This window comes from Loxodonta africana, chromosome 25 (assembly GCF_030014295.1).
Source record: "Loxodonta africana isolate mLoxAfr1 chromosome 25, mLoxAfr1.hap2, whole genome shotgun sequence".
Taxonomy (NCBI): domain Eukaryota; kingdom Metazoa; phylum Chordata; class Mammalia; order Proboscidea; family Elephantidae; genus Loxodonta; species Loxodonta africana.
The window spans coordinates 65,414,392-65,439,888 of record NC_087366.1 but is presented as its reverse complement, the minus strand read 5'-3'; the positions used below and the strand labels follow the sequence as shown (position 1 = coordinate 65,439,888).

Below are 25,497 nucleotides of genomic sequence, written 5' to 3'. Positions count from 1 at the left end.
GCTGCCTTGATAAAACAAGCTGGGAAGTGTCCCCTCTTTTTCTATTCCCTGGAAGAGTCGTACTCAATGTCCTTTTACTGCCTTTTAAATGGCTATAGGATCTGTAGTGATGTGTCCTTTTTCATTCCTGATACCATTAATGTAAAGCCAAAAACCAAACCTGTTGCCACTGAGTTGATTCTGACTCATAGTGACGCTATAGGACAGGGCAGAACTGCCTTATAGGGTTTCTAAGACTGTAATCGTTAAAGAAGCAGCCTGCTATATCCTTCTTCCATAGAGTGGCTGGTGGGTTCGAACTGCCAACCTTTCAGTTAGCAACCAAACCCTTAACTTCTACACCACCAGGGCTGCTCTGTTGGTAACACAGGCCTTCTTTTTTTTTTTTTTTTTTTTTGATCAGTCTTGCCAGGAATCAATCAATGTTGTAGTGTTTTCAAAAAACCAATTTCTTAGTTTTTCTTCCTATGATACTTTTTCTATTCCTGTAAGTTCCATTTTTTTCCTTTATTATTCCCTTTCTTCTGCTCTCTTTGGATTTAACTTGTTTTTCTTTTTCTAACTTTTGAGGTATATGGAGCCTGGTGGTGCAGTGGTTAAAAGCTCAGCTGCTAACCAAAAGGCTGGCAGTTTGAATCCACCAGCCACTCCTTGGGAACGCTATGGGGCAGTTCTGCTCTGTCCTAGAGGGTCACTATGGGTTGGAATTGACTCAACAGTAACAGGTTTTTTTGTTGTTGTTGTTGGCTGAGATATATATTTAGAGCACTGATTTTCAGTTTTCTTCCATTCTAATATCAGCATTCCGAGGCTATAAATTTTCCTCTAAGCACAGGTTAAGCTGCATTTCATAAGGTTTGATAGTTGATATTTTCATTATCATTCTGTTAAAAATATTTTCTAATTTTCATTATAATGTCTTAATACATGGTTAACGTTGTTGTTGTTAGGTACTGTTGAGTGGATTTTGACTCAGAGCGATCCCATGAGACAGAGCAGAACTGCCCTATAGGGCACAGTTTCTGGGTTGTATTTTTTATGGGAGCAAATTACCAGGTCTTTCTCCTGTGAAGCCACTAGGTGGGTTTGAACTGCCAACCTTTCAGCTGGCAACCAAGCACTTAACTGTTGCACTACCAGGGCTCCCTTGGTTAACATTAAATTCCTCTTATTTTCCATTGATGGATGTTGTTTCTCAACTTTTGTTATTACAATGTGACAATGAATAACACTGTATGGATGCCGATCCTTATATGTACAAGTATATCTGTAGGATAAATTCCCAGAAGTGAAATTACTAAGGTCAAAGGTTCAATGTATTAGCAATTCGGAAAGATACTGTGAATTATGTTCATAAAGATTGTACCAATTTATATTCCCACAAGCAACTTATGAGAATGCCTCCCACAGAAAGACTTTGAAATTGGAGAATAACAGAATCAGAACACTTTAGGTTTAGAGTGTACGGGATTTAGGCACAGAGGATGGCTAGCAGTGTTTCTCAACTTGGATACACCGGCTTTTGGAAAGACTAATCCACTTATGAGTCCTCTTTAAGAAAATAGTTATCTTGTATTTTCATTTCAATATTAATTTTAATTAATGAAAACATTCTGAGTCATACATATAAATAAGCGCCTTATAACTAAGTACTGCCATGTGACTTTGTGGCCTATGTTTATAATCACTTTGGTACAATGCACTACTACTTTAAAAGTAAAAAGCAAGAGAAGTGAACAGAGGTACACTTAGGAGCAAAACCTATTCTCTCACCTCTGTAACTCTCCCTGTGGTTTCCAATATCCATTAAAATAAAACAAGACAGGAGTTCTCGTAATGGCAGAGTAGTTCACAGGGAACAATTATAAATTCTGAACAAAACATAAAAAGTAATTAGTGGAAAGCCCTGGAGAGCGACTAAAATAGGCAGAGATGATGGGGGAGAGTCAAAGCTCAGAAAAGGGGAATGGCACTGGGTGAATGGCCTATTTTGACAGCTTTTCACCTGAGAATATTTTCCAGTTAGTGCCATGTCAGGAGGCAAAAGCAACTGCACAAGTGTGGTCTTACTGGTTGAGGAATCAGAGGACAGATGATTTGGGTAACCACAGCTGCTGGAAGGTGAGGAATCCCTGAAAGGATTAAGCCAAAGACTGTGAGTCACAAATTCTGTGTATAAACCATACCTAAATCTCTGGATGGCCCCTCAACTATGTACACGCACAGCAGGCTCCAAGCAGAATAAAACCACACAATTCTTAGCCAGGGCAGTTTCAGGTACCATGGAGGTGCCCAGAGATGCAGAAAGCTTAGCTATTCAGGAAATTTAATCATTTGTTTCTTCTCTTTCCTCCCAAATTAAATGTCCTTAAATATTTGGATTTTAGGAAGGCCAATTAACTTCATCCTGATACTAGAGAGATGTATTTAAATTTAAAAATCAGATTTTATTTTTTAAGTTAATAGCAACATTAATTACTGAGTTTTTAGATAACGTTCCTGTTGTCAGGTGCTGTTGAGTTGATTCTGACTCATAGTGATCTTTTAATATAGTTTTGCAATCTAAGTGCTGCTTTTTAAACTATCCCCCCATACCATACTGTGGAGCAGCTAAGTGGTTTGGAAAAATATTTGCATTCCTTTTTGATCTCTAAAAATATACTGCTTTTGCATTGTTGACATTCAATACTTAGCATAAAAGGCTTATGTATGCACCCACTCTTGGGAATCATCCCATCAAGGAAGAGCTCTCTCTCTCTAGCTTTTCTTTAAAAAATAAAACAAGCTCACCCAAAACAAATATCTGCAAATCTGTTATCATTAAGCCAGCTGAGGTAATCTTGGTACCCTCCCCATTAAGAATCCACGTGAGAGACTGTCACCACATACCATTCTCCTAGACATGGGTACTGGGTTTTAGGAAGGGGCCCACAATCTCATTAGGTCCAAGGAGATCCTTGTGAAAGTTTTATAGGGATTTTAGAGAAAAGTTTTAAGAGAAATCACCAAAAGAAAACAAACAAACAAACAAAAATGATCTATTTTTCCTCTCGTCTTTGTCTTCAATGGAACTGTGAGATCTTGGATCGCTGGGCCACCCTGCTGTGGCCGAGGATGAGGTCAACATCTTTCTCTCAGTAGAACTGAAAGAAGCAGAGCCTGTTCCTAGATTAAGCCCACCATAGAATCTACTGTTTCAGATGTCCAGTTCCATGAGCCAATAAATTTGCTTCTTATTAAAGTCTAACCCTGTTAAACTGAGCTTTCAGTCACTTAAAAAAAAACAAAATTAGAGATGTAAATATTTGGCTTGACTTTTAAGGTGCACCAAAATCTAACCCCAACTTTCCAACTTATTTCCCACAACTTCCCTGTATGCATACCATGTTACAGGCTACTCGGTGTTCCTACATACATGTTCCCATAGTTCTGGGAATTCATGCAGTTATGACTGCACAAAACCCATCTACCCTTCCCGTCTCGAAATATCTAAATTCTATCCATCATCCTTTACGGTCGAACACAAACAAAGGCTCCATAAAGCCTTCTCTGGTCTAATAAGGCCATAAGTTTGGTGGCTAGCCCAGAACAGATACTCTTTGTAAGAGAGATAAAAATGTGTTTAATCAGATTGGATGATACTTGCAGTTTGTATTTTACTGTATTAGATTAATTTGGCTATATAAATATAAAATCAGACCTAATCAGCCTAAGGATAACTTAGCAAGAGCCATAGAGCTAAAGGAGATCCTGTAGTAGTATTTGAAACATGTTGATAAGGAGAAAATTGACATTTAAAAATTAGGCTGAATTAAAAACAGAGGCAGTATGGATTTACTAAGTGAACTCTTGAATGACCATGATGAGGCTGTGAAGTGTCTGTCTCTCTAAGTGGGAGTGGGACTGTGTTACTATCTGCCCAGAATAGCTCAGACACCCTCCTGCCTTGAGAGACAGCCAGGAGGGCAGACCAGGTGCTCCCCAGGAGCAATCACTTCTATCACTCTGATTGTTCAGTCGCTATGGAATTAAAATATTAAAACAACTAATCCCCTAATACGGTAAACTGTCAAATGCACTGAAACCAGTCCCCTTAGAATCAAGTAAAAGTTCTTACCAGATTGAAACAAATAAATATCAGAAATAAACCTTTAAAATAACAACAGCTATCCAAATGAGAAACCAGTTCCTAATTTTCGAGAAACACAAAATTCTTATTATCAGTAATCCAGAATGTGTTCTTAAATACAGAGTATTTTACCAAAATCTACAGAATCAGACTTAAAAGCACTTTATGGAATTGCACTTTCACAAAACCCCATTAAAAAAACCCATTGCCATTGAGTTAATTCCGACTCATAGCGAACGTATAAGACAGAACAGAACTGCCCCTTAGGGTTTCCAAGGAGTGCCTGGTATATTCTAACTGCTCACCTTTTGGTTAGCAGCCAAGCTCTTAACCACTGCGCCACCAGGGATCACTTTCACAAAAGAATGTAAAATAATGTTTAGCAGCTGGCACACTCATACGTTAGAATTCGAACATTTGAATTTTTCTGCCACAGACTCCAAAATGTGAGCTAACAAATGACATGGCTAAACCCTCAATTCAATTATGCCAACTAAGCCCTGAAAGAGATTCTGAGATAATTAAACAATTCCTGCTTTCAGAAAACTAATAATCTAGCAGAGGGATAAGAAAAGTAAACAAATAATCTAAACCAGAATATGTTGAATGTCACACGAGGAATTAAAGGACCACTGTGAGTTTAAACGAAGGACTGGGCCTGCCTACTGGTGGCACAGGACACATGGAAAAAGCATCACTTGAGTTTGGCCTAAAAGGGTAAGTATGATTAAAAAATTTTTACATATTTTTTAAACAAAGTAACATACTTGTATTCTATTTATTTTCTTACATGTCTATTTCTCCTGTCTGACGGTGTCATCCTCATCTCTGAACATCCAGTGTGTAAATCACTGCCTGGTCCTTCGTGGAAGCAAAGTTTGCTGAACTGACTTACACTGGAAGAAACCTGCCAGATGAGGGGACAGCTGGTAGACAGCCATCAGCACCACCAGGGTTAGTGTGATAAGACTCACTCAGAACTACAAAGTATTTGTTATAAGAAATTAATTTATGGGCAAAAAAAGATGCTGTCAAATTTAACATATCAGAGTATCTCCCAGCATTCAATTTCCAGAAGTTTTGCTTGGAGCCATTGCCCTGAGGTAAGCTGCTGCTAACTAATCCTTGGCATATTAAAATACAGTATCTACCTACAGCTTCCCCCTTGAACCATTAGAAAGGTTTAAAAAAAAAAACCTCAGAATTCAACAATTTCAGTGACTCACTGGATTATAAAGTTCTCCAAATCATATTACATTCAGATTCTTGTACTGAAAATACCTTAATAATTAGATTTATATGTTATGATCTTGGTTCTTTACTGCAGTAACACTAAAAAAATTTCCATCATGCATAATTTCTCACAAATATTTGAAAATAAATTAGGCATATTTTCTAACTAGAGAATGGGGATTCCGGCTTATTTGAAATGACGGTTCACCTCTTTTAAATCTTCAGCTTCATTACAGAAATACAGAATTCAGTCCACAACACAGTCAAACTGCAACTGAGGCCGTTTATTTGATGCCTCCAGCATCTTAATGGTGCCAAACTAAGAAGTTTTTTTTTTTTTTTTTAAGGAAAGGGCAAAATTGCTGGTGTGGGGAAAAAAAAGATCTTGTGGGTGGTGAACATTAATAAAAACAGTCAAGCAGAACTAAAACCTTGGAGATTAAACTTACTGTACTATTTTCTATTTTCTAACTGGTAGCTCTGAATTGTGACTGATGGCTAGAAAGCCCAGCCTCTTCCAGGCGAAAGCCAAGACACGGAGACAAAGCCACAGAAAACAAGAGATGCTAAGAAGTGCAGGAAGGAAAAAGAAGAGCATTTTCAGACAGCCAAACCAAACAACCAAACCCACTGCCATCAAGTCAATTTCAACTCACGCAGCCCCACTGGACAGATTGGAACTGCGCCACAGGGATTCCAAGGCTGTGAATCTTTATGGAAGCAGACCGTCACGTCTTTCTCCCTTGGATCGGCTGGTGGGTTTGAACTGCTGACCTTTTGGTTAGCCGCTGAGTGCTTTAACCACTGTGCCACCAGGGCTCCTTATTAGGCAACAGTGGTGGTAAAACGAGCAATAATTATAAGCTACGATAGAGAAAATACTAGCATAAGAAAAAGTAAAGATAGGGTATACTGTTTGCTTCTGCTAGGAAAAAAAAAATCCACTTTCAGCTCAAGAGCCCTCACAGGCCTCACTCCCAGGAGTGATTCTGGGGCTGGAGCTGAGGATGGTAAAGCCCAAAGCAGATATCATTAGCACCTAAGCAAGCAGCCAATTAAATTACGACCAACGCTTTCTCATACTGAGTTTAAGATGCCTCCCGATTTCAGAGATATGAAAAAAAGGCGCATCTTAATTTATGACACGTGGTACACGATTTCTGGCTCCTTGTGCGGTTTTTAGGATGTAATTCTGGTAACTAAGAAGTCATGTTATGTTATCTCTATGGCATGGGCTTCAAAAGCACCTTTATAATTCTCAAATATAAGAAACACAATTAGGAGATCATCTCAGACCACTGCCATCATACTGGGCTAGGAGGACCGCTGCAATTTGAAGGAGGGTGAAAAGGTGACTACGAGCAACAACCTGAAGGAAGCGAGGGAATCAACCACGCAGATGTACGAGGGAAGGAGTACAGAGACTCTAATGCAGGATTGTGCTGGCATGTTCAACATCAAGGAAGTCAGTACAACTGACGCAGAGTGAAGCAGGGGTGTAACAGGAAAGGGTTCAAAGAGGTGAAGAGGAGGAAGCAGGTCAAACAGGCCTTAGACACCACTAGAAGGTCTCTCTCTGGCTTTTCGGATGGGATTCTGACCCTAAGACTGACATGATCTGACTAAGATTTTAAAAGCATCACTCTGAATACTATGTTGGGAATACACTCTAGGGGGACAGAGGTAAGATCAGGGGACCAATCGGGAGGCGATGCAGTAATTAAGAGCAGGGTAAAGTGGGTGGTGGCTTGGACCAGGGTGAAAAGGATCTCCTGAACGAGTGGATGTGGAATGGGAGAGGGAAGATAAGGATGGCGGCAAGGCTGCGAAGCATGGGAGCTGCTATCAAGTGAGAGGGGAAGGCTATTGGAGGAGTACACACATTTTAGGAAAATTCATAATTCAAGTTTAGAGATGATTATGATATCGTAGTGAAGAAGTCAAGTAGACCATCAAATATAAAATCCCATTTACTGTATTCCTTGGAAGAATACACATTTTTTTTAGCCATTCTTCTACCAATGGATATTTTAGGTCACTTCCAGTATTGTCTCTTACAAAAACGCTGCCCTAATATCCCAGTCTTTCTCTAGGATATGTAGACCCAAGTAGAACTGTTATGTCACTGAGGCCTGAGACACTGCCATGCTGCTCTTCAAACTGGGGGCACCAATTTATGTGTCATTTTCCCTGCAGCAGTTTCTCTCTAGCCAATATTTGATATTGATGAGTGAAGAAGTATTTTGTCTTATTTTGCAGTTCCCTGATCTTTTCATATATTTTTGTTTCTATAAAGTCTTTTCATATCCTTTGTTCTCTTTTCTGTTTTTTAAAAATTATTATTGATCTCTAGAAACTTTTACATATATAAAACAAACAAACAAACAAAAAAACCAAACCCATTGCTGTTGACTTGATTTCAATTCATAGTGACCCTACAGACCAGAGTGGAACTGCCCCATAGGGTTTCCAAGGAGCAGCTGGTGGATTTGAACTGTTGACCTTTTGGTTAACAGCCAAGCTCTTAACAGTAACTCTTGTTATATGCATTTCAAACACCTCAACTTTGTTTATGCCTTTCTTTTGCAAACTCTAGTTGTTAATTTTGATATAGTCATACTTATCTTTTTCCTTTGTGATTTTTAATTTTTGTGTCTTGTAAGGAAAGCCTACCCTATTGTGAGGACACTAAGAGTCCCCTGTATTTTCTTCCAATACTTTAGAATCTTGTTATTGATGCTGAGTTAAAATCCATCTGGAATTTATTTTTTTGGTATGGTACGGGGTAAAATTCTAATTTTATTTTACTCATTTGTAAAGCCAATGGTCTCAATTTACTGGTCTCACTTATTGAAGACTTCATCATTTTTCTGCTCATACATGATGCTTACTCAACCATACAAAGTTCCCAAATAAATCTACATTTTCTAATACTTCCATTGATCTGGCCCTGCCTCTATACTACACCATTTTAATTATACTTAGCCTTGGTATCTACCAGTAAGAATGTACCTGTTTTATTCATCTTTCTTCAAAATTATCTTAGCTATTCACTTATCTTTACTCTCTCAAGTGAATTTTAGAATTACTTTGTCAAATTTCCTGAAAAAACTGATTAGACTTACATTAAATTTATAGATTAACTTGGGAGAACTGTCATCTTTATAATTCTAAGTCTTCTCCATGAACACAGTACCTCCTTCCATTTATTCCAATTTTCTATGCTCTTCAATGAAGTTTTGTATTTTTCTTCATGAAAGTCCTCAACATTTTTTTTGTTAAGTTATATTCTCAGGTATTTTACAGTTTTGCTGCTTCTGGGAATGTTGTCATTGTTGTTGTTAGGTGCCGTCGAGTCGGCTCCGACTCATAGCAACCCTACGCACAATAGGACGGAACACTGCCCAGTCCTGCGCCATCCTTACAATAGTTGTTATGCTTGAGCTCACTGTTGCAGCCACTGTGTCAATCCACCTCGTTGAGGGTTTTCTTCTCTTCGCTGACCCTGTACTTTGCCAAGCATGATGTCCTTCTCCAGAGACTGATCCCTCCTGACAACACGTCCAAAGTTTGTAAGACACAGTCTCGCCATCCTTGCTTCTAAGGAGCATTCTGGTTGTACTTCTTCTAAGACAGATTAATTCGTTCTTCTGGCAGTCCATGGTCTATTCAATATTCTTCACCAACACCACAATTCAAAGGCGTCAATTCTTTTTCAGTCTTCCTTATTCATTGTCCAGCTTTCACAGGCATATGATGCGATTGAAAATACCATGGCTTGGGTCAGGCGCACCTTAGTCTTCAGGGTGACATCTTTGCTCTTCAACACTTTGAAGAGGTCCTTTGCAGCAGATTTGCTCAATGCAATGAGTCTTTTGAATTCTTGACTGCTGCTTCCATGGCTGTTGATTGTGGATCCAAGTAAAATGAAATCCTTGACAACTTCAATCTTTTCTCTGTTTATCATGATGTTCCTCATTGGTCCGGCTGTGAGAATTGTTGTTTTCTTTATGTTGAGGTGCAATCCATACTGAAGGGTGTGGTCTTTGATCTTCATTAGTAAGTGCTTCAAGTCCTCTTCACTTTCAGCAAGCAAGGCTGTGTCATCTGCATAACGCAGGTTGTTAACGAGTCTTCCTCCAATCCTGATGCCCCGTTCTTCTTCATACAGTCCAGCTTCTCGTATTATTTGCTCAGCATACAGATTGAATATGCATGGTCAAAGAATACAACCCTGACACACACCTTTCCTGACTTTAAACCAATCAGCATCCCCTTGTTCTGTCCAAACAACTGCCTCTTGATCTATGTAAAGGTTCCTCATGAGCACAATTAAGTGTTCTGGAATTCCCATTCTTCGCAATGTTATCCATAATTTGTTATGATCCACACAGTCAAATGCCTTTGCATAGTCGATAAAACAGAGGTAAACATCCTTCTGGTATTCTCTGCTTTCAGCCAGGATCCATCTGACATCAGCAATGATATTTCTGGTTCCATGTCCTCTTCTGAAACCAGCCTGAATTTCTGGCAGCTCTCTGTTGATATACTGCTGCAGCTGTTTTTGAATGATCTTCAGCAAAATTTTACTTGTGTATGATATTGTTCTATAATTTCTACATTCGGTTAGATCACCTTTCTTGGGAATAGGCATAAATAAGGATCTCTTCCAGTCAGTTGGCCAGGAAGCTATCTTCCATATTTCTTGGCATAGATGAGATTGCCAGGATAAAGGGACATCATTGGTTTTCTATAATGATTTTATATCAAGATTGTTGAACTCTGTAAATGGATGGTCAACTCAGTTTCTTGAGTTTTCTATGTAGACAATCAATCATCCCAATGGGTTATTTACAGTTCATTTTTTAGTGAAGCTTAATTAGTCCCAATTCTATAGCTTGGGACACCAGCGGTGGCGGGGGTTGGGGGAGAGCTGCTTTAATAGTTTACCAAACAATATAAAACTATGGACCTTCTTATACCATCGCTATGAGACTACCCAAGCAAAATCAATCCTCTTTATCAATCTTCTTTATATGTTACAGGCCAAAAGTGGCCTCGATACTAAATTGAAATTCCTTACAACATTGTTTGGAGTTTAAAAAAAAAATAGTTTTAGTTTTTTGTATGTTCAGATTAATGTCTTATTCTGTTCCCCCGTTTGGATGGTATAAAAAGCAGAGTATGAGGAGGTACTTTTTTTTCCCTCAAAACATTGGATATATTTACATTAAAATTTTAGACTAATAACAGCATTCAAGAACTACTTCAAACAGAAAGCTTTCAAAAACAAATTCAAACCTCAATCTGACGAAGCGTTGATATATCTATCTACCAATTTACAGGAAATATAGGTGACTGGGAGTCCCTGGATGGTGCAAACAGCTGTGTGATGGGCTACTAACTGAAAGTTAGGGGTTTGAACCCACCCAAAGGTGCCTTGGAAGAAAGGCCTAGAGATCTGCTTCTGAAAGGTCACAGGCGTGAACACCCTGTGGAGCTCTGACACGCCTGGGGTTCCCATGAGTCAGAATGGACTCAAGAGAAACTGGTATTAGGACAGGACAATTGGAAAGATCTGATTATTGTTTAAAAATTTTTAAATATTATAAACCACTGGAGAGTCTGACACTCAAACCAATCTCTTTCTCCCTATTCCCCACGGTGTCCTGATGGCCTAGAACAAAGCATGAGGAGACTTGGTCAAGCTATGACTCATAAACACTTATTCCTGGAAGCTGCTAAAGACATAGCCCATGTCCGTTCTCATGAGCTTCTCACAAAACCTCAAAACCATCCTGATGTAAGACAGGTACACCAGGACACCTCTGTTCGCCGTTGCCCGCTCTACTTGTCCTGCTTTTCCTATCTGACACAGGTCCTTCTCCTTTCCTAACATTGGTGAGACAAATCTCTCTATGACATTTCTGGGAAGAAAAGGAAAGTATGTCTCCATACCTGTCCTAAGACCCTTAGGGTATGTATGTGTGTATGTATGTATATGTGTGTATGTACGTGTACACGCGTATGTATGTGTACATGTATGTGCGCATGTGTGTGTATATGTGTGTGTATATATGTAGGTATGTGTATACATGTATGTATGTGTGTATGCATGCATATGTATGCATTTATAAATAATCAGGTATGAATTGTACTTTAATATTTTGGGGTATAATTCTACATCATAACTTAATCTCTGCTAATCTAACACATTGGAATTTTATTTATTATGTCTGTGTCTGGTAATAGTTTCTATAAAGAAATGTATTTGAGAAGCTTCTTAATGAAAGTATTTTCCTGTATCAAATTAATCATTCCTCATCTACTATTATTTGGTTTTGATCTTTACGTTAGGAGTCCTGAATCTTTTTTTAGGTCACATATCCCTATGAGAATAGAGTGAAGGCTATGAATTTTCTCTGCAGAAAACTGCAAACATACATAAAATTTTGCATAGAGATTTACTTCAAACACTCTGAGTAAGATCCATAAGACCCAGGTTACAAATTCTGCTTCAACTGAATTAAAGGGCCTTGTATTTGCACCTGTTACTGTAATTTTGCTGAAAATGAAAAATGTCTTCAATATTTAAGACCCCTTATGATTGTATTCTTTTTTTCCCCTGAGTATCTATAAACTAAAATTTCCTCTACTGATTGATTAAAAAAGAAAAGCAGGGTCAATTATAATAGAATGTCTATACAATAGAATGTTGTCTTCCTTTTCTCAGTTCTCTTTGGGTATGATCTCCTAGGCAGATCTACATAAATCCAACAGTCATGTATTCCTGGCTTGGGCATTAGAACTGAGCTTCATTTATAGATTACAATTTTAAGACTTACTGAAGGCTAGCTATGTTTAAAATATAAGAAAATATAACTGTCCTAAGAGAAACCCTTCCAGAGCCTAGCACATGGCCTTGTACATAGTAAGTGCTCAGTAGATAAAATAAAATGGCCAAAATACACGGAATGGCGTCAGGTAACAGTCGTCAAGAATTACTTTCTTATCTTACACGTGAACTTCCTGATTCAGCAACGTGAATCACATGCTAGAATCAACTGTCATTTTGTAGTCATCCCTTATATATATGAAACCCAAACTATAACATTTAAGTTTAAAATTCTTCCAACTCTGTTCTTACATTTGTAAAACTCTGATGGTTTCACATATAGAAATATGCTACTTTTCTACTATCAATGGGTATATAATTTGAGAAGCTTTCCGTCTGAATTGAGGGCTTTTACAGCAATTGCGATCTTCCTTGGGACCAATTCCTCATATTGGTTCAGTTATTTGGCATGGGTTGAGGCTTTGAGCAGGAAATACAGTAAAGTTAAATGTCCCATAAAGTGATCAAATTTATTCAGGTTTTATCAGCACCATGCTTGCATATAAATACGTACACACATTGATACAAAGTTCTTTTAAAAAAAGAAATTTACATAAAAAGATCTCAAGAACCTAGCACAGAGTAGATATTCAATAGATGCTTTTGTGATTGTTTATGCAAAAATGACTTAAAACCAAAACCAAACCAAACCCACTGCCACCGTGTCAGTTCTGAACTTAGGGCATATTAAAATATTAAAAATCTTAAAGTATAAGTTATATCTAAATTACCATCTTATGTGGCTTAAAGATTTTTTTTTACTCAACCCAAATGAGTATAAATTTATCCTTGATGTCTGACCTTTAAGTTACTTTTACTCAAGAATGTCAGGCAATCGAATAATCATAGTGGCTCTAGAATGCCATTCTTGGAGGCCTTTATCAATCGGTAAAAATAACAACTTTAAATGAAATTTTTGTATTACAAATTCGGCATTAGAATTACTTTTGAGCCAATTATTTCCACCGTCCGATTAAAAATTAAATGTTAAAATACGCACACTTGCCTGAGGCGGTACTTTATATAAGATACATGCTGCATTCTAGCATAGATCTCCTACCTGTAATGTACATGTGTGACTGTTGGTTTCCGGTAGCCAAGGATCCAGGTTTGAATATCTAAGGGTTCAGCTTTGGGATAAGCTATGGTAGTATCTATCACCCACTGGAGGCCTTTTGATTTGCTGTCTAAGAACAAAGAAAAAAAAGACTTAAAACTGGGTCAATTTTTGTATTATTTACAACAAATAACATGGTATAGGTTGACTGGGCAGGTGCAAAACATATCGATATGCCTTCTGCTTTAAGAAAACAGCGTGGACTTTGGTGCTACTATTCTACATAACACATTTAGGATGGAATTGAGCATTTCCTATTCTATTATAGAATGGACAAATCTCAAACAAACTAACAAATATCAGCACTATTACTTGCTGGACTTGCACATTCAAGTAGTCAATACAACTACGTACTGTTAAGGTCTAATTCATATTTTATCACTCATAAAAAATGGCCTATGGAAAAAAGTCAGAAGCTAAAGTATCACATCACAAAAGTAGAAAACAGCCTTAAAAACAAAACAAATCCATTCACTAAATATAATAATACAGAGACCAAGATTTGTAATACTTGGGAAACATAAATAAATTCTAGAATAAGGCAACAAAATTAAGCATTTTATTGACATACATAATTGTTAGTTGTTGTTCTTGTTTAAAACAAAACAAAACAAAACACTCCCCCAGTTTTCACGAAAGTTACCTACAATACAGCGTTAACCTCCCTACCCTTTGGAAGGTACAAGAGGCAACTACAGCTGGGGAGAGCAGGCAGGGAAGTTCTATTAGCTCCTCTGCATACCGTCTCCATTCCAGCAGGGAGCACAAAGGTGAACAAAAGTGTAGAGGGGAATCCTCACAGAGAATGCCAACAGCCAGACTTTAAAGTGCAATTATCTATTGTGTGTGTGAAGTTCCTAAGAAATCCCTAAAAAAGAAACTTATTTTTAAACAAAAGGCCCAAATATACACTAGGAGTCAATGATACATTACTTTTGTTTGTCAAATAATTGAAAATTGACTTTAATTTTTTTTTAAAGGTTTTAGATCCACATCCTGAAGAGGAAAAAAGAAAAAAACCATAAAAGAAAAAAGTAAAAAAAATATATATATATATACAAATATAAAACAACAAAAATATTGCTAAAGGAACAGAGTTTATATAAACATTTTAAAAGATGATCAGTGTATACATGCTGAAATTTGTGGGGTTAAGTATACTGATGTCTCTAACTTATCATGAGGCGTATAAAAAAAAAAAAAAAAGCCAACATGTATTAACGGATAGAAAGATGGATGGAGAGAGATATGATAAAGCAAACACAGTAAAATGTTAAAAATGCTGTCAGTCAGTTCATGGATGTTCACTTAAAATTCTTATAACTTTTACAGATGTTTGAAATTTCTTATAATAAAATGATGGGGAAAAATCTCCAGAGTTCAGTCTAAAATATGTTAAATAATATAATAAAAAATCCTATGTAACCCTTTTAAAGTTAATTAGATACAAGTTAATTTTGGTATGTGTCTATGGATCAAATATTAAAATACATGGAATAAAGTACTAAAAAAAGTGAATACACACTAAAGAAAATAAAATGCAAAACACCAAATTGTAAAGAAGAAAATAGCAAAATACAGGTAAAACTAGTTTCCAACTTGGTAGAATTTCTATGGAAATTCTTATGATTTTCCTAAGCAGCTACAATAAAAATGCTTAAGTAGAATAAATACACCACTTTGCTTTGGTTATGAACAGAAATGTTTTCTCTCCAAAGGAAAAACACATTTTCTTCACTGTTGTACTATCAGTACAAACGCCCCATCTCTGAGATTTAGGCCCACAGGGCACGCGCTGGGTGAACTAGTCAAACACAGCATACCGCAGCTAATCCTACTTGGAAGACGTGCAGCTTCAAGTTTTGGCTTGACTCACATGCCACAGTGTCTCTCCAGCAGTGAAGCTATTCTGAACTTTCATTTTTACTATTAAAAGACTCTTTGAATTTGTCTTTTTAATAGATGATGAAAGATTAAGAGAGCTCACTGCCAAGCAACTCCTTGGAAAAAAAGCAAGGGAAGGTCAGTGCAATCTCACGGGCATTATATCTATGTCTGGTCCTCATTGTCATTCAAAAACATATTTCTGAGGGTGGAACACTTCAATTTTTTTCCCTAAAGAATATTAGAAGAAACGGCAAAATGCTACTAAGGAAACATGGCTAGTGAGTTTCTTTACAATTTATCACCAAAGTATCATAGTGGTATCTTAGATAAACTTGTTCGAACTGCCTTTAAGCTACTGGTACGAATATTTTCTCTAAAACATCCCAGGTTATGTTCCAAGATACTTGCTTCTTTGAGTGTGGTTTACTTTTTTCTGATCGTAAAAGCAATATATGCTCTTTACTTAAAAAAAAAAGGGAAAAATTCAGAAGAGTATTAGGCAACGGGGAAAAATCACCCCAGAGAAGCAATCACTGTATGTTGGTGCCTTTCACTCGTTCCCCACTGTCTTACTGCTTACACATCTGCGCTCAGCCAGCTGCCACAACAGCTGGATGCTTCCCCGCTCCGTCAACATTATAAAAATCCCTTGCTGTCGAGCTGGTTCAGGCTCAAAGCTACCCTACAGGGCAGAGGAGAACTGCCCATAGGGTTTTTTTTAGAACTGTGATCTTCATGGAAGCAAACTGCCACGTCTTTCTCCTGCACAGCAGCTAGTAGGTTCAAACAGCCAACCTTTCGGTTAGCAGTCAAGTGCTTAACCACCGTACCACCAGGACTCCTATTAACAGTTATAGCACAAGCATTTTTCCAAGCCCCAAACTATCCATAACCACCATTTTAATGGCTGTATTGCATTCCATTATGAGGATATTTGATAATTACTTATCCGTTCTCCCTACCAGCTATCAAAGCTATTTCTAATTCTTTGCTATTACAAATAATGCTGTCGTCAACTTTTTTACTTGATTTTTAGATTATGTTCTTCTGACAAGTATTATTAGTAGTTACACAACTGAGTGATTCATCAACATTCTTAAGGTTTTTAGTAAACACTACCCAACTGCACTGAATTGATTCTCCATATGAAAAACAATTCCTTAATTTGACTAAGTGAAAAACATCATTATTTCTACTGGCGTGTCTACGGCTAATTTAAAAAAACTTATTAGTCACTTCTATACCTCTACCTTTTAACCTAGCAATTTCACTTCTAGGAATCTATACCACAGCAATAGGTCCACGAGTACATAAAGACTTATTTACAGGCATGTTCACTACCGCAATGGAACAGCCAGGAGTAAACGAGTAGGCAGGGTAGGGGAAAGATAGCCCTATTTCATACACTTCTGGTTTATGTGGATAAATTATGGTAAGCATAGATTACTTCTGTAAATGTAAAAATAAAAAATTACTTATATTTTTAGCTTCTCCTTGAGTATTATTTCTATTGGACAAAAACTGTAACTATAAAAAATAACAACTATGTCACCTTATGGAGCTTCAGAAAATCTTTTCACTACCACAAAGGAAAAAAATGCTAAAAACCACCATACCTAGTTCTTTAGCACCTCCTTCTGCTGGAGCTCCGTTTTCCTGTCGTGCTACGAGCGTACCCAAAATAATTTTTGTTGCCCCAATCCTTGGCAGGGTGACATGTGTAAGAAATGGCAAGTTATTTTTCTTGGCAAATGCCTGACTTGTTTCTCGCCTCTTCCTGAGGAAGCCCCCTTCTGGGAACAATACAATCCATTTTCGATCTCTGCTCCTATAATTGTTTTCTAGGTGCTTCTTGAGAAGCAGCAGCTGTTGGTCACGATGAGATTTTCCCTAGAAGGTACACACACATGTAATAAGCATATCTGAAATTAAAATACCATAAAATTAAACAGAAATAGCAGCTTCTAAATTAAGATCCAATCACAGAATACTGATTTTTTCCCCCACTTGGTTCCCCTTTGACCACAGTAGTAAAAATAGAGAAGAAGCTCCTAGCCTTCACATGAACCCTTCCTTTTCTGAAGGAAAAGCAAATTGCTCTGATTGCCCCTCAAAATTCATTCATTCATCAACTCAGCAACTACATACTGAAAACCAAAAACCAAACCGACTGCCACCGAGTCAATTCTGACTCATAGCAACACTACAGGACAGAGTAGAACTACCCCACAGGGTTTCCAAGGAGCTCCTGGTGGATTCAAACTGCCAACCTTTTGGTTAGCAGCCATAGCTAGCTCTTAACCACTACACCACCAGGGTTTAACTACGTACTGAGTGCCTACTAACTGCCAGGCACTGGAGATACAGGAATAAATAAGAGACCTTCTTGAAGCTTATATTCTAGTGACCAAGACAGTAGATAAGGAGCGAAAACTCAATTAGTGATATGTGTTAGGGAGGAAGGGGTAAGAGAATAAACAGGGTCAAGAAGGTCAGGGGGTTCCTCTGAGCAGGTGACATTAGAGCAAGGAGCTAATCACACGAGGGAACAAGCCCTGTGAAGATGAGAGGCAAAGTAGTGAGAACAAAAATGGCCAACAGCCTAAGGTGGCAACGAGGTTCATGTGTTCAAAGGCCACTGCAACATGGTGAGTGAGGAAGACAGCGATAGAAAGATGAACTTGGAGAGGAAGGCAGGGTCAAATAAGAACAGCCTTTTGCATGATAAGGAGTTTGGGATGGGCAGTCATGAGACAGTTTTGAATGAGGAAATGTCACGATCTTATTTAACTTAAAGTGAGGAGACTATCACAGTAGTCCAGACAAGCCAGTGTGATGAGATTCAACTGTGAGGTACTGGCGTAAAGTGCTACATTCAGAAAAACTCTGAGGTGAAGCTAAGAGAGCACTGTCATGGGCTGGATCCTAGTTGTGAGGGAGAGAAGAAAGAAGCTGACTTGGAGACTGAAAAGAGGAATCCAGGAAGGATCTGCAGGCAGAGCCCAAACCCACAGCTGTGTTTTCACAGAGGTTCTTCTCTCAGTATGATCAACTTGCTAACAATTTTCCAGCCGACATAAGTACAGAAGCACCCGAAAATAATCAGTCCGCTTTCCGTCTTCTGATTGAATATGTTCCAAAGGCAAAGCAAGTCAGGTATTTTCTTAACTGGTTTACTGAACTGAACTGATTATGGTTAAGTTAGCTATTAAGTTCCCAAGACTACATGGCAAATATTTTTACTATTCTTAGAAATAACTTGTCAAAATGGTCTAGCAGATGCAAAGTCCCAAAAGATTTTTTTTTTTTTACATTAATCATTTTTTACCATGCCCCCCAATTGGCACAGATTTTTATTATTAACCTATCAAGGGAAGAAGTGTCATTTTTTAGAAATGAATTTGCAACTCTCCCAGAAACTTTCAAATGCAGTCTTTAAGTATGTGAAACTTTACTTTGCAATAAAAAGTATATCCTCAAAGCACACTGATAATTTCGTGTAATTTAGCCTCTTCTTTGATGCCTGAGGATCACCACTAGGGTCAATTGTTATGTGGTAAAACCTGTGAAAGCCAGAACCTGTGTAAGGCGGAACTGTGTCGAGAAGGAAAATTCAAATATTTTCCACTAATAGAGAGTCAAAGGTGGAGAATCTTCGAGACCTGGAAAAACGAGGCAGTCCCGTAGAGTTCTGGCCTATAGTACAGATTTCCCTGTACTACACAATAAATTCAGTCATTTCCTCAGACTCTCAGGATGTAAGGGCTCAGCTAGTTTTTCCACTGAATACCCCTAGACTACCGTTGTGTGTGCCATCGAGTTGATTCCAACTCATAGCAACCCTACAGGACAGAACAGAATTGCCCCACAGGGTTTCCAAGGCTGCAATCTTCACGGGCTTTCCAACTGGTGGCTCTGCTGTCTTACTGGACGGTGATGCTGAGATATCAGGCCAGGCTGTCTGCTAAGTCGTTCCGACTACTGTCTACTGTGTCCTAACCTCACAGCCAATGCCCTCGCGCTCCTGCCACTCCTTCCTGAGGTCTGAGCATCTCCTTCTACCACCATTATTTATTCACTTCTTGTTCAGACTGTATCTTGGGCATAACCAGGAGTGTTTCCAGATGACACCAGACAACTATATGGCATGTTAAAAAATTAGGTCAGTATGTTCTGTACATAAAACTAAAGTATGTGTTTTATGGAAGCTATTTTCAGAGTTCAAAACTTTTTCTGCTTATTTCTGAATTTGTGGTTCTCACCAAGAGGCTTAATTCAATTCACCAGGTATGCGTTAAGTGTTTATTATATACAAGGCACTGTACAATTCAGGTTGAAGCTGCTAAACACATAGAACCAAACAACTGTGGCACTGCCATACATTAAAGAGCCTGGCATATCATATTTCAGTCATCCTCTTCTGAGAAAAGAGTCTGTGACACTAGTAGCCTATCAGGGAAATACTATAATGTAGCACCAACCTGACAGAGACGATGATTCTGTTTCTTACACCAAACTATTCCTACTGCGTGGGACCCCTTCCCAGCCCACCTTCCTCTATCAAACCTATACCCATTCTTTAAAGTTATTGCCTGTTCTTCTAGAATACAGACTCCCGAGAAAGGAGAACAGCCTGCTAATTTAGATATCCTCTGAATCATATAAACAACAACAACAAAAAAAAAACAAATCCACTACTTTTGAGCCGATTCCAACTCATAGTAACCCTACAGGGCAGAGTAGAACCACCTACGGGGTTTTCAAGGAGCAGCCGGTGGATTCAAACTGCCGACCTTTTGGTTAGCAGCCTCGTATGGTTAATATACAAAAATAATAGTGATAATACAGATGATGATGTCATGATGATCAAGATACAAACGATGAAGAAGGCAGTAGGCACTGTTTAGGTACTTTATGTATTACTTCATTTAATCCCCACGATAACCTAAGAGCGGAGGGTACTATCAGTCTCATTTGGAAAATAAGAAAACAGTGTAATTAACTTGCCCCATTCACGTAGCTAAGAAGCAGATCAGCTGGGATATGCGACAGGTGCTTGCTAAATGTTTACTAAACTGAGTTATATCCTCCAGATGGAGGAGGAGAGTGGAAGGTTAGGATGTTCGCATTACCAGCCTTTTAGTGCTTACACATGCTCAAATTCAGATTGAAAAAAATATTTTGGGGGAACAAAGGTTCAGAGGACGAGCACCCTGAGAAACAAGAACTCGCTCTTCCTATTATATTTGGTTTTGTTATGCCTTCTTTTACAGTCAACAATCAGTTTAACAAGGCAAGCCCCCGGCACCCCCCCAAAATATGCTCAGTACTTACCTGTCTTATAAAGAAGTCTCCATGAATTAGTGAAACAATTCCAAAGTTTGTGTACTTAAAAATATGATCCATCAACCACATCATTTGAACAATAACCTAAAATAGTTAAAAGCAAAAAATAATTAAATATTGGCTGTAAGAAACCTGACTATAGTCTAGCCAAGGCCCCATATTTTAAATATAATCACAGAAGCATATTCTTAATTAATCTAAATATTTTAAACCTGATGTTATTTCTACAAACAAAACACAGTTACTGGTAGAGTCTACCTGAAAAATTACGGTTTTGATTCCAAGTCTCAGAACCCTAAGTCCCAGGTGCACCACTGTATTTATGAAATGGAATTAACTTCTTAGATTTAGACTTAATGATTTCAATTCTAATGTAACTTGTAAAATTATTCTGAAATGATACAATAAAATGGTTAAAATTATTAAAAGAAACCATATGTTTACTTAATAACTACTAAAACTTTACATTTGGAGCCCAGTGGAGTAGTGGTTAAGCGCTTGGCTGCTAACCAAAAGGTCGGCAGTTAGAATCCACCAGCCACCCCTTGGAAACCCTGTGTGACCAGTTCTACCCTGTCCTGTAGGGTCGCTTTAAGTCAGAATTGACTCTGGCACACAACAACAACAAAGAACTTTATATTTACAATGTAATATTTAACCTCAATGGTTAAGATAGCAAAAGTTAATGTCTGAAACAAAACAACATTTTAGCTATTCACTTAATAAATCATTTATAAATCCTATTATATTATTATTAGATTTATAAACGATTTATTAAGCGAACCAAAGGGTCAGCAGTTCGAATCCACCAGGCACTCCTTTGAAACTCTATGGGGCAGTTCTACTCTGTACTACAGGGTCACTATGAGTCAGAATCAACTCGACGGCCCTGGGTTTGGTTTTTTCGGTTTTATTATATTATAAAGACTATTTGTTAGTTTATGTAAGGCCATATTCGTTGCCAGTATAAAAATACTTATAGAGCCTCAGTTCTTAAATGCAAACATATTACCTACCTGTTGCTGATAAGTAAGTGTTAATACCCATAATGAGAGCAGACGTTATTTCAAGCAAATTTCAGAGTTAAGTATAAACTGGAGTGTAATTAATGGGCTGGTTAATTGTTCTTCCCTGCTGGGGAAATAGCATTCCTTGTTCTAAGCCTTAAATAAAGAGAAAGCTATAACCTCAGTCAAGAATGAACAGAAGTCTACTTTGGTTTCCCATGGCAACAGTAAATGTAAACATCATCTCTAAGAATTAAAATATGTGAACTTACACACAAGGAAAAAGCTCATTGTTGACACCCATGGGCTGCTTTTACAAAAGTATTATAAAAGCCCAGAGGTAATATTAAAGCTTCTGCCTTAATTTTTAATAGTTCCACTACACAACTCCTATGTCATCAGCTTTACTATTTTAAATTAGTCTAAAAAATGAAGATGCGTGCCCAGTGAAGAACTGATTTCTCAGGTCAGTTTACACAGGATAAAACAACCATCTCATCTTTCAATCTTGCTTTGCAATCATGACCACTTAGTTTAAATAAAATGAGATTTGAACTTGATGGGATCTGCTGTAAAGTGTCCTACGAAACAAATGAAAAGCAAGTGAATTCCAACCTGTAGGACATTTTAGAGCTTCATACAGCATGAAGTTTAGCTGCCATTGATTGGACTCTGTTTCAAACACCAACACTGAAATAACTGGCTTTTATGTTTAACCTTAACTCGCATGGATCTATCTCTTCAACGAGAAGAGGCATCTAAAACAAGCAGCCACAGCCAATCTACCTGACTGAGATTTATATGGGTAATTCTTACATCTGAAATTTATATGGATACTTGTGCCTTCTTCAACTTATTTCAAAGGAAATGTATACAAGTTAATAAATGTTTATTAAACATCTAACAAAGCTCTCTTGACAAAAATAAAACGTCTTCGTTTTACCTTAACCCATTAAGTCAATTCCAACTCATTGCTACCTTATAGGACAGAGTAGAATTGCCCCATAGGGTTTCCAAGGAGCTGCCGGTGGATTCAAACTGCGACCTTATGGTTAGCAGCCAGAGTACTTAACCAGTGCTCCACCAGGGCTCCAAAAGCCAAACCCACTGCCATCAAGTCAATTCTGACTCACAGCAACCCTACAGGACAGAGTGGAGCAGCCAAGTTCTTAACCACTGTGCCACAAGGGCTCCACTTTTATGTCCTTTTGAAAGTATAGTAAGGTCAGCGGTTCTCCGTTGGGTAAGTCTGGAAGCTTCTAAGGACATTCCTGATTCTTACAGTGATTGAGAGTGATACCAGCAGTCAGTGGGTTTCAGCTGGGAGCGCAACACCTCCAGCAAAGGCTGGGATGTTCAGAGCAATGGTGCTGTCCCACCAAAACGCCAACAATGCTCCCAGGGAGTAACACCGACAGGTGCTCCAAGAAGTCTCCTGAAGTCAGTAAGCTGTGTTACAATCACATTGCCGACAAACTAATTCTTTTTAACTAACTCAAAATTCAGCATTAGTCTTCCTTCTTTGAATTTACTTGTGGTGTAGACGATAAATCAAATAAACGTTCCTTCTTGTCGATACGAATTAATATTGCCCTGTAGAGATTACAATGCACCCCCTCTATTTCTCAATTATTCCTTTATGACAGAAGACAGTAAATCCTTGAGATTTTAGATTATCCAGTAGTATCAGAGCATTATAAAAGATGCTTAGCATTAACTAATCTGAAAATAAAAAAAATTTTCTGGACAGAAAAATGAATTTATACAAAGTAACTCAAATCATTTCACAAAAGTAAACAAACAAACCAATCTTTCTTTTGTCCATGTGATTGGTGAATTTCAAATAACCTGATATTCTCGTTAATACTTACCAACTATGCCCAAATGGAGTTAGAATACAGTTAGACATATTTATATTGACAATTTAATCTTTTTTTAAATTTGAAAAACACTTAACTACACCGTAGGTCTTTAGGATAATCACCATAAATTTAATTATATCGACAATAAAATGTTGGCTAATTGGGGTTCTCATTGACACAAAGTTAAACAGACCAGTTTTTATAAAATTTTAACATCATGAATTTAGGCAATAAATACTATTATAAATGCAAATATATCTACACAGTGATATTCTTCTAACAATTCAAGATTCTGAACATAAGAAAGGATTGAATGTATTCCATATTCCAGCAAGATCATGCCTCTGCTGTTAAGATAAACGAGAAAACAGATTTCTCAATGATCAAAGTAAACCTATTTTCCTTTAATCTCACTTCATTTTCTGACCCCACCCTGACCTACTGAACGGAAATCTCTGGGGCCTAAACACAGCAGGTTTATCCCAGTCTCTGGGATTCTGCAAAGATTGTTTCACTACGGAAGAAGGCCCTTGCTTCACCACTTTGCCTAACTCAAGTCTAATCATCCTTCAAGGTGAAGTTGATGTTCCTGCCCCTTCCGCAAAGTGATCAAGTCCATGGTAAGCTGACTGTCTACTGACCATATCTCACTTTGCAATTAAGCATGATTTGTGACACTCTCCCGCCACCTGCTACTGGCCTAGGAGCCCCTTAGAGAACAATGGTGTCTTATATTTGTTACGTTCACTAGCCATGCATGTTAAGCACTTAGTAAACAGCTACTGATTTGTATCTTTACTAATAGATCCAAATTAACTCCATTAATTTCCTATACTTCCTATTTCACTGTCTATTTCACTGTCTGTGATCATAACCTATTTAACTTCTCCTAAGGCAATAATGCTAAACACTGAATTTATTTTAAATTTATTCGATTTATAGATATATTTTAGTTATCAATATAAGTAACATAAAATCAACAGTTCAAACACCGTCTTTGTCACACTGGCTAAACTGAGCCTAATACCTTCCCTTTCAATTTACCTTATTTTCTTCCGGCTGAAGATTCCCAGAATCACCTAATTCACTAATTTCTCTCTCCTACCCTCAGCAGCAATGCTTTCGGTGTTTGTATTTCTAAAACTGGCAATCTATCGCTTTACCCCAAGACAACCCCAAATTTGGATCACATTAGCTTTGCTTTCATCCCACTTAATTTTTTTTAAGGGTCTAAATTCCTCCACTTAAATTTTCAGGAAAAGTATACATATTAAAACCTAAGCATATAATCCAAACTGTACTAAGATATTTGAAATGATTCTTACAGAAAAAAAAAAAGCCAAGGAACCAAATAAGTCTACCACCGGTAGGCAACACGGGAGAAGGTAAGACGGGAGAAGGCTCCCCTTCCCTCCCAGTGTGCAACTGCCGCCTCCAGCGGGCTTACCAGTCCTTTGTCCTGCAGACACATCATCAGAGTGCACACATCGCCCGTGGCCTGGTGGTTCACCAGCATCACTGCTTCATCTCTGGAGATCGCTTTAACATCTTCCCCCCATTCCATCACTGTAAGAAAAGAAAGTTTCAAAGCTGTCATTTTAAAGACTTCTATGTTACTAGAAAACTTACGTTAGAAAAAATAGTCTATATTAATGACGGTGCATCATCCTACCAAAACTTCTGGATGGTTTAGAACTAAGCTTATTTCCTACAAAGACCAGAACATTGATATATCATTTCATCAAGCCTCCAAATATTCATTAAAATGTAGAACTATTATACATTTTGACCTAGAAATTCTACAGGGACTTTATCCTAGAGAAACATTTGTCCAATAAGCAAAGATACATGTATAAGGTAAGTTTACTGCAATTTCAATATTCGCCAACAGACAAAAAAAATTATGACAGAATGGAATCGTATAAACCCGTTAAAGGAATGGAGGGAACCTACTGTATATGCGAACCCAGAAAGACAAGCTATAAAGTGAACAATCACAGAACAGCATATACAGTACGAGT

The 25,497-nt window shown here is 37.8% G+C and overlaps 1 protein-coding gene across 4 annotated transcripts in view; it reads right to left on the bottom strand.

The window, feature by feature from the left end:
* Positions 1–25,497, bottom strand: part of LPGAT1 (lysophosphatidylglycerol acyltransferase 1) — a 106,626-nt gene that overhangs the window by 56,262 nt on the left and 24,867 nt on the right. For all 4 annotated transcript variants that reach the window (XM_064276943.1, XM_064276942.1, XM_064276944.1 and 1 more), the window contains exons 3-6: positions 24,924–25,042; positions 20,596–20,691; positions 16,878–17,151; positions 13,318–13,444 (exon numbers count right to left, since the gene is read on the bottom strand). In XM_064276943.1, coding sequence (XP_064133013.1) covers positions 13,318–13,444; positions 16,878–17,151; positions 20,596–20,691; positions 24,924–25,042 — 616 coding nt within the window. The remainder of the gene's footprint in view (positions 1–13,317; positions 13,445–16,877; positions 17,152–20,595; positions 20,692–24,923; positions 25,043–25,497) is intronic.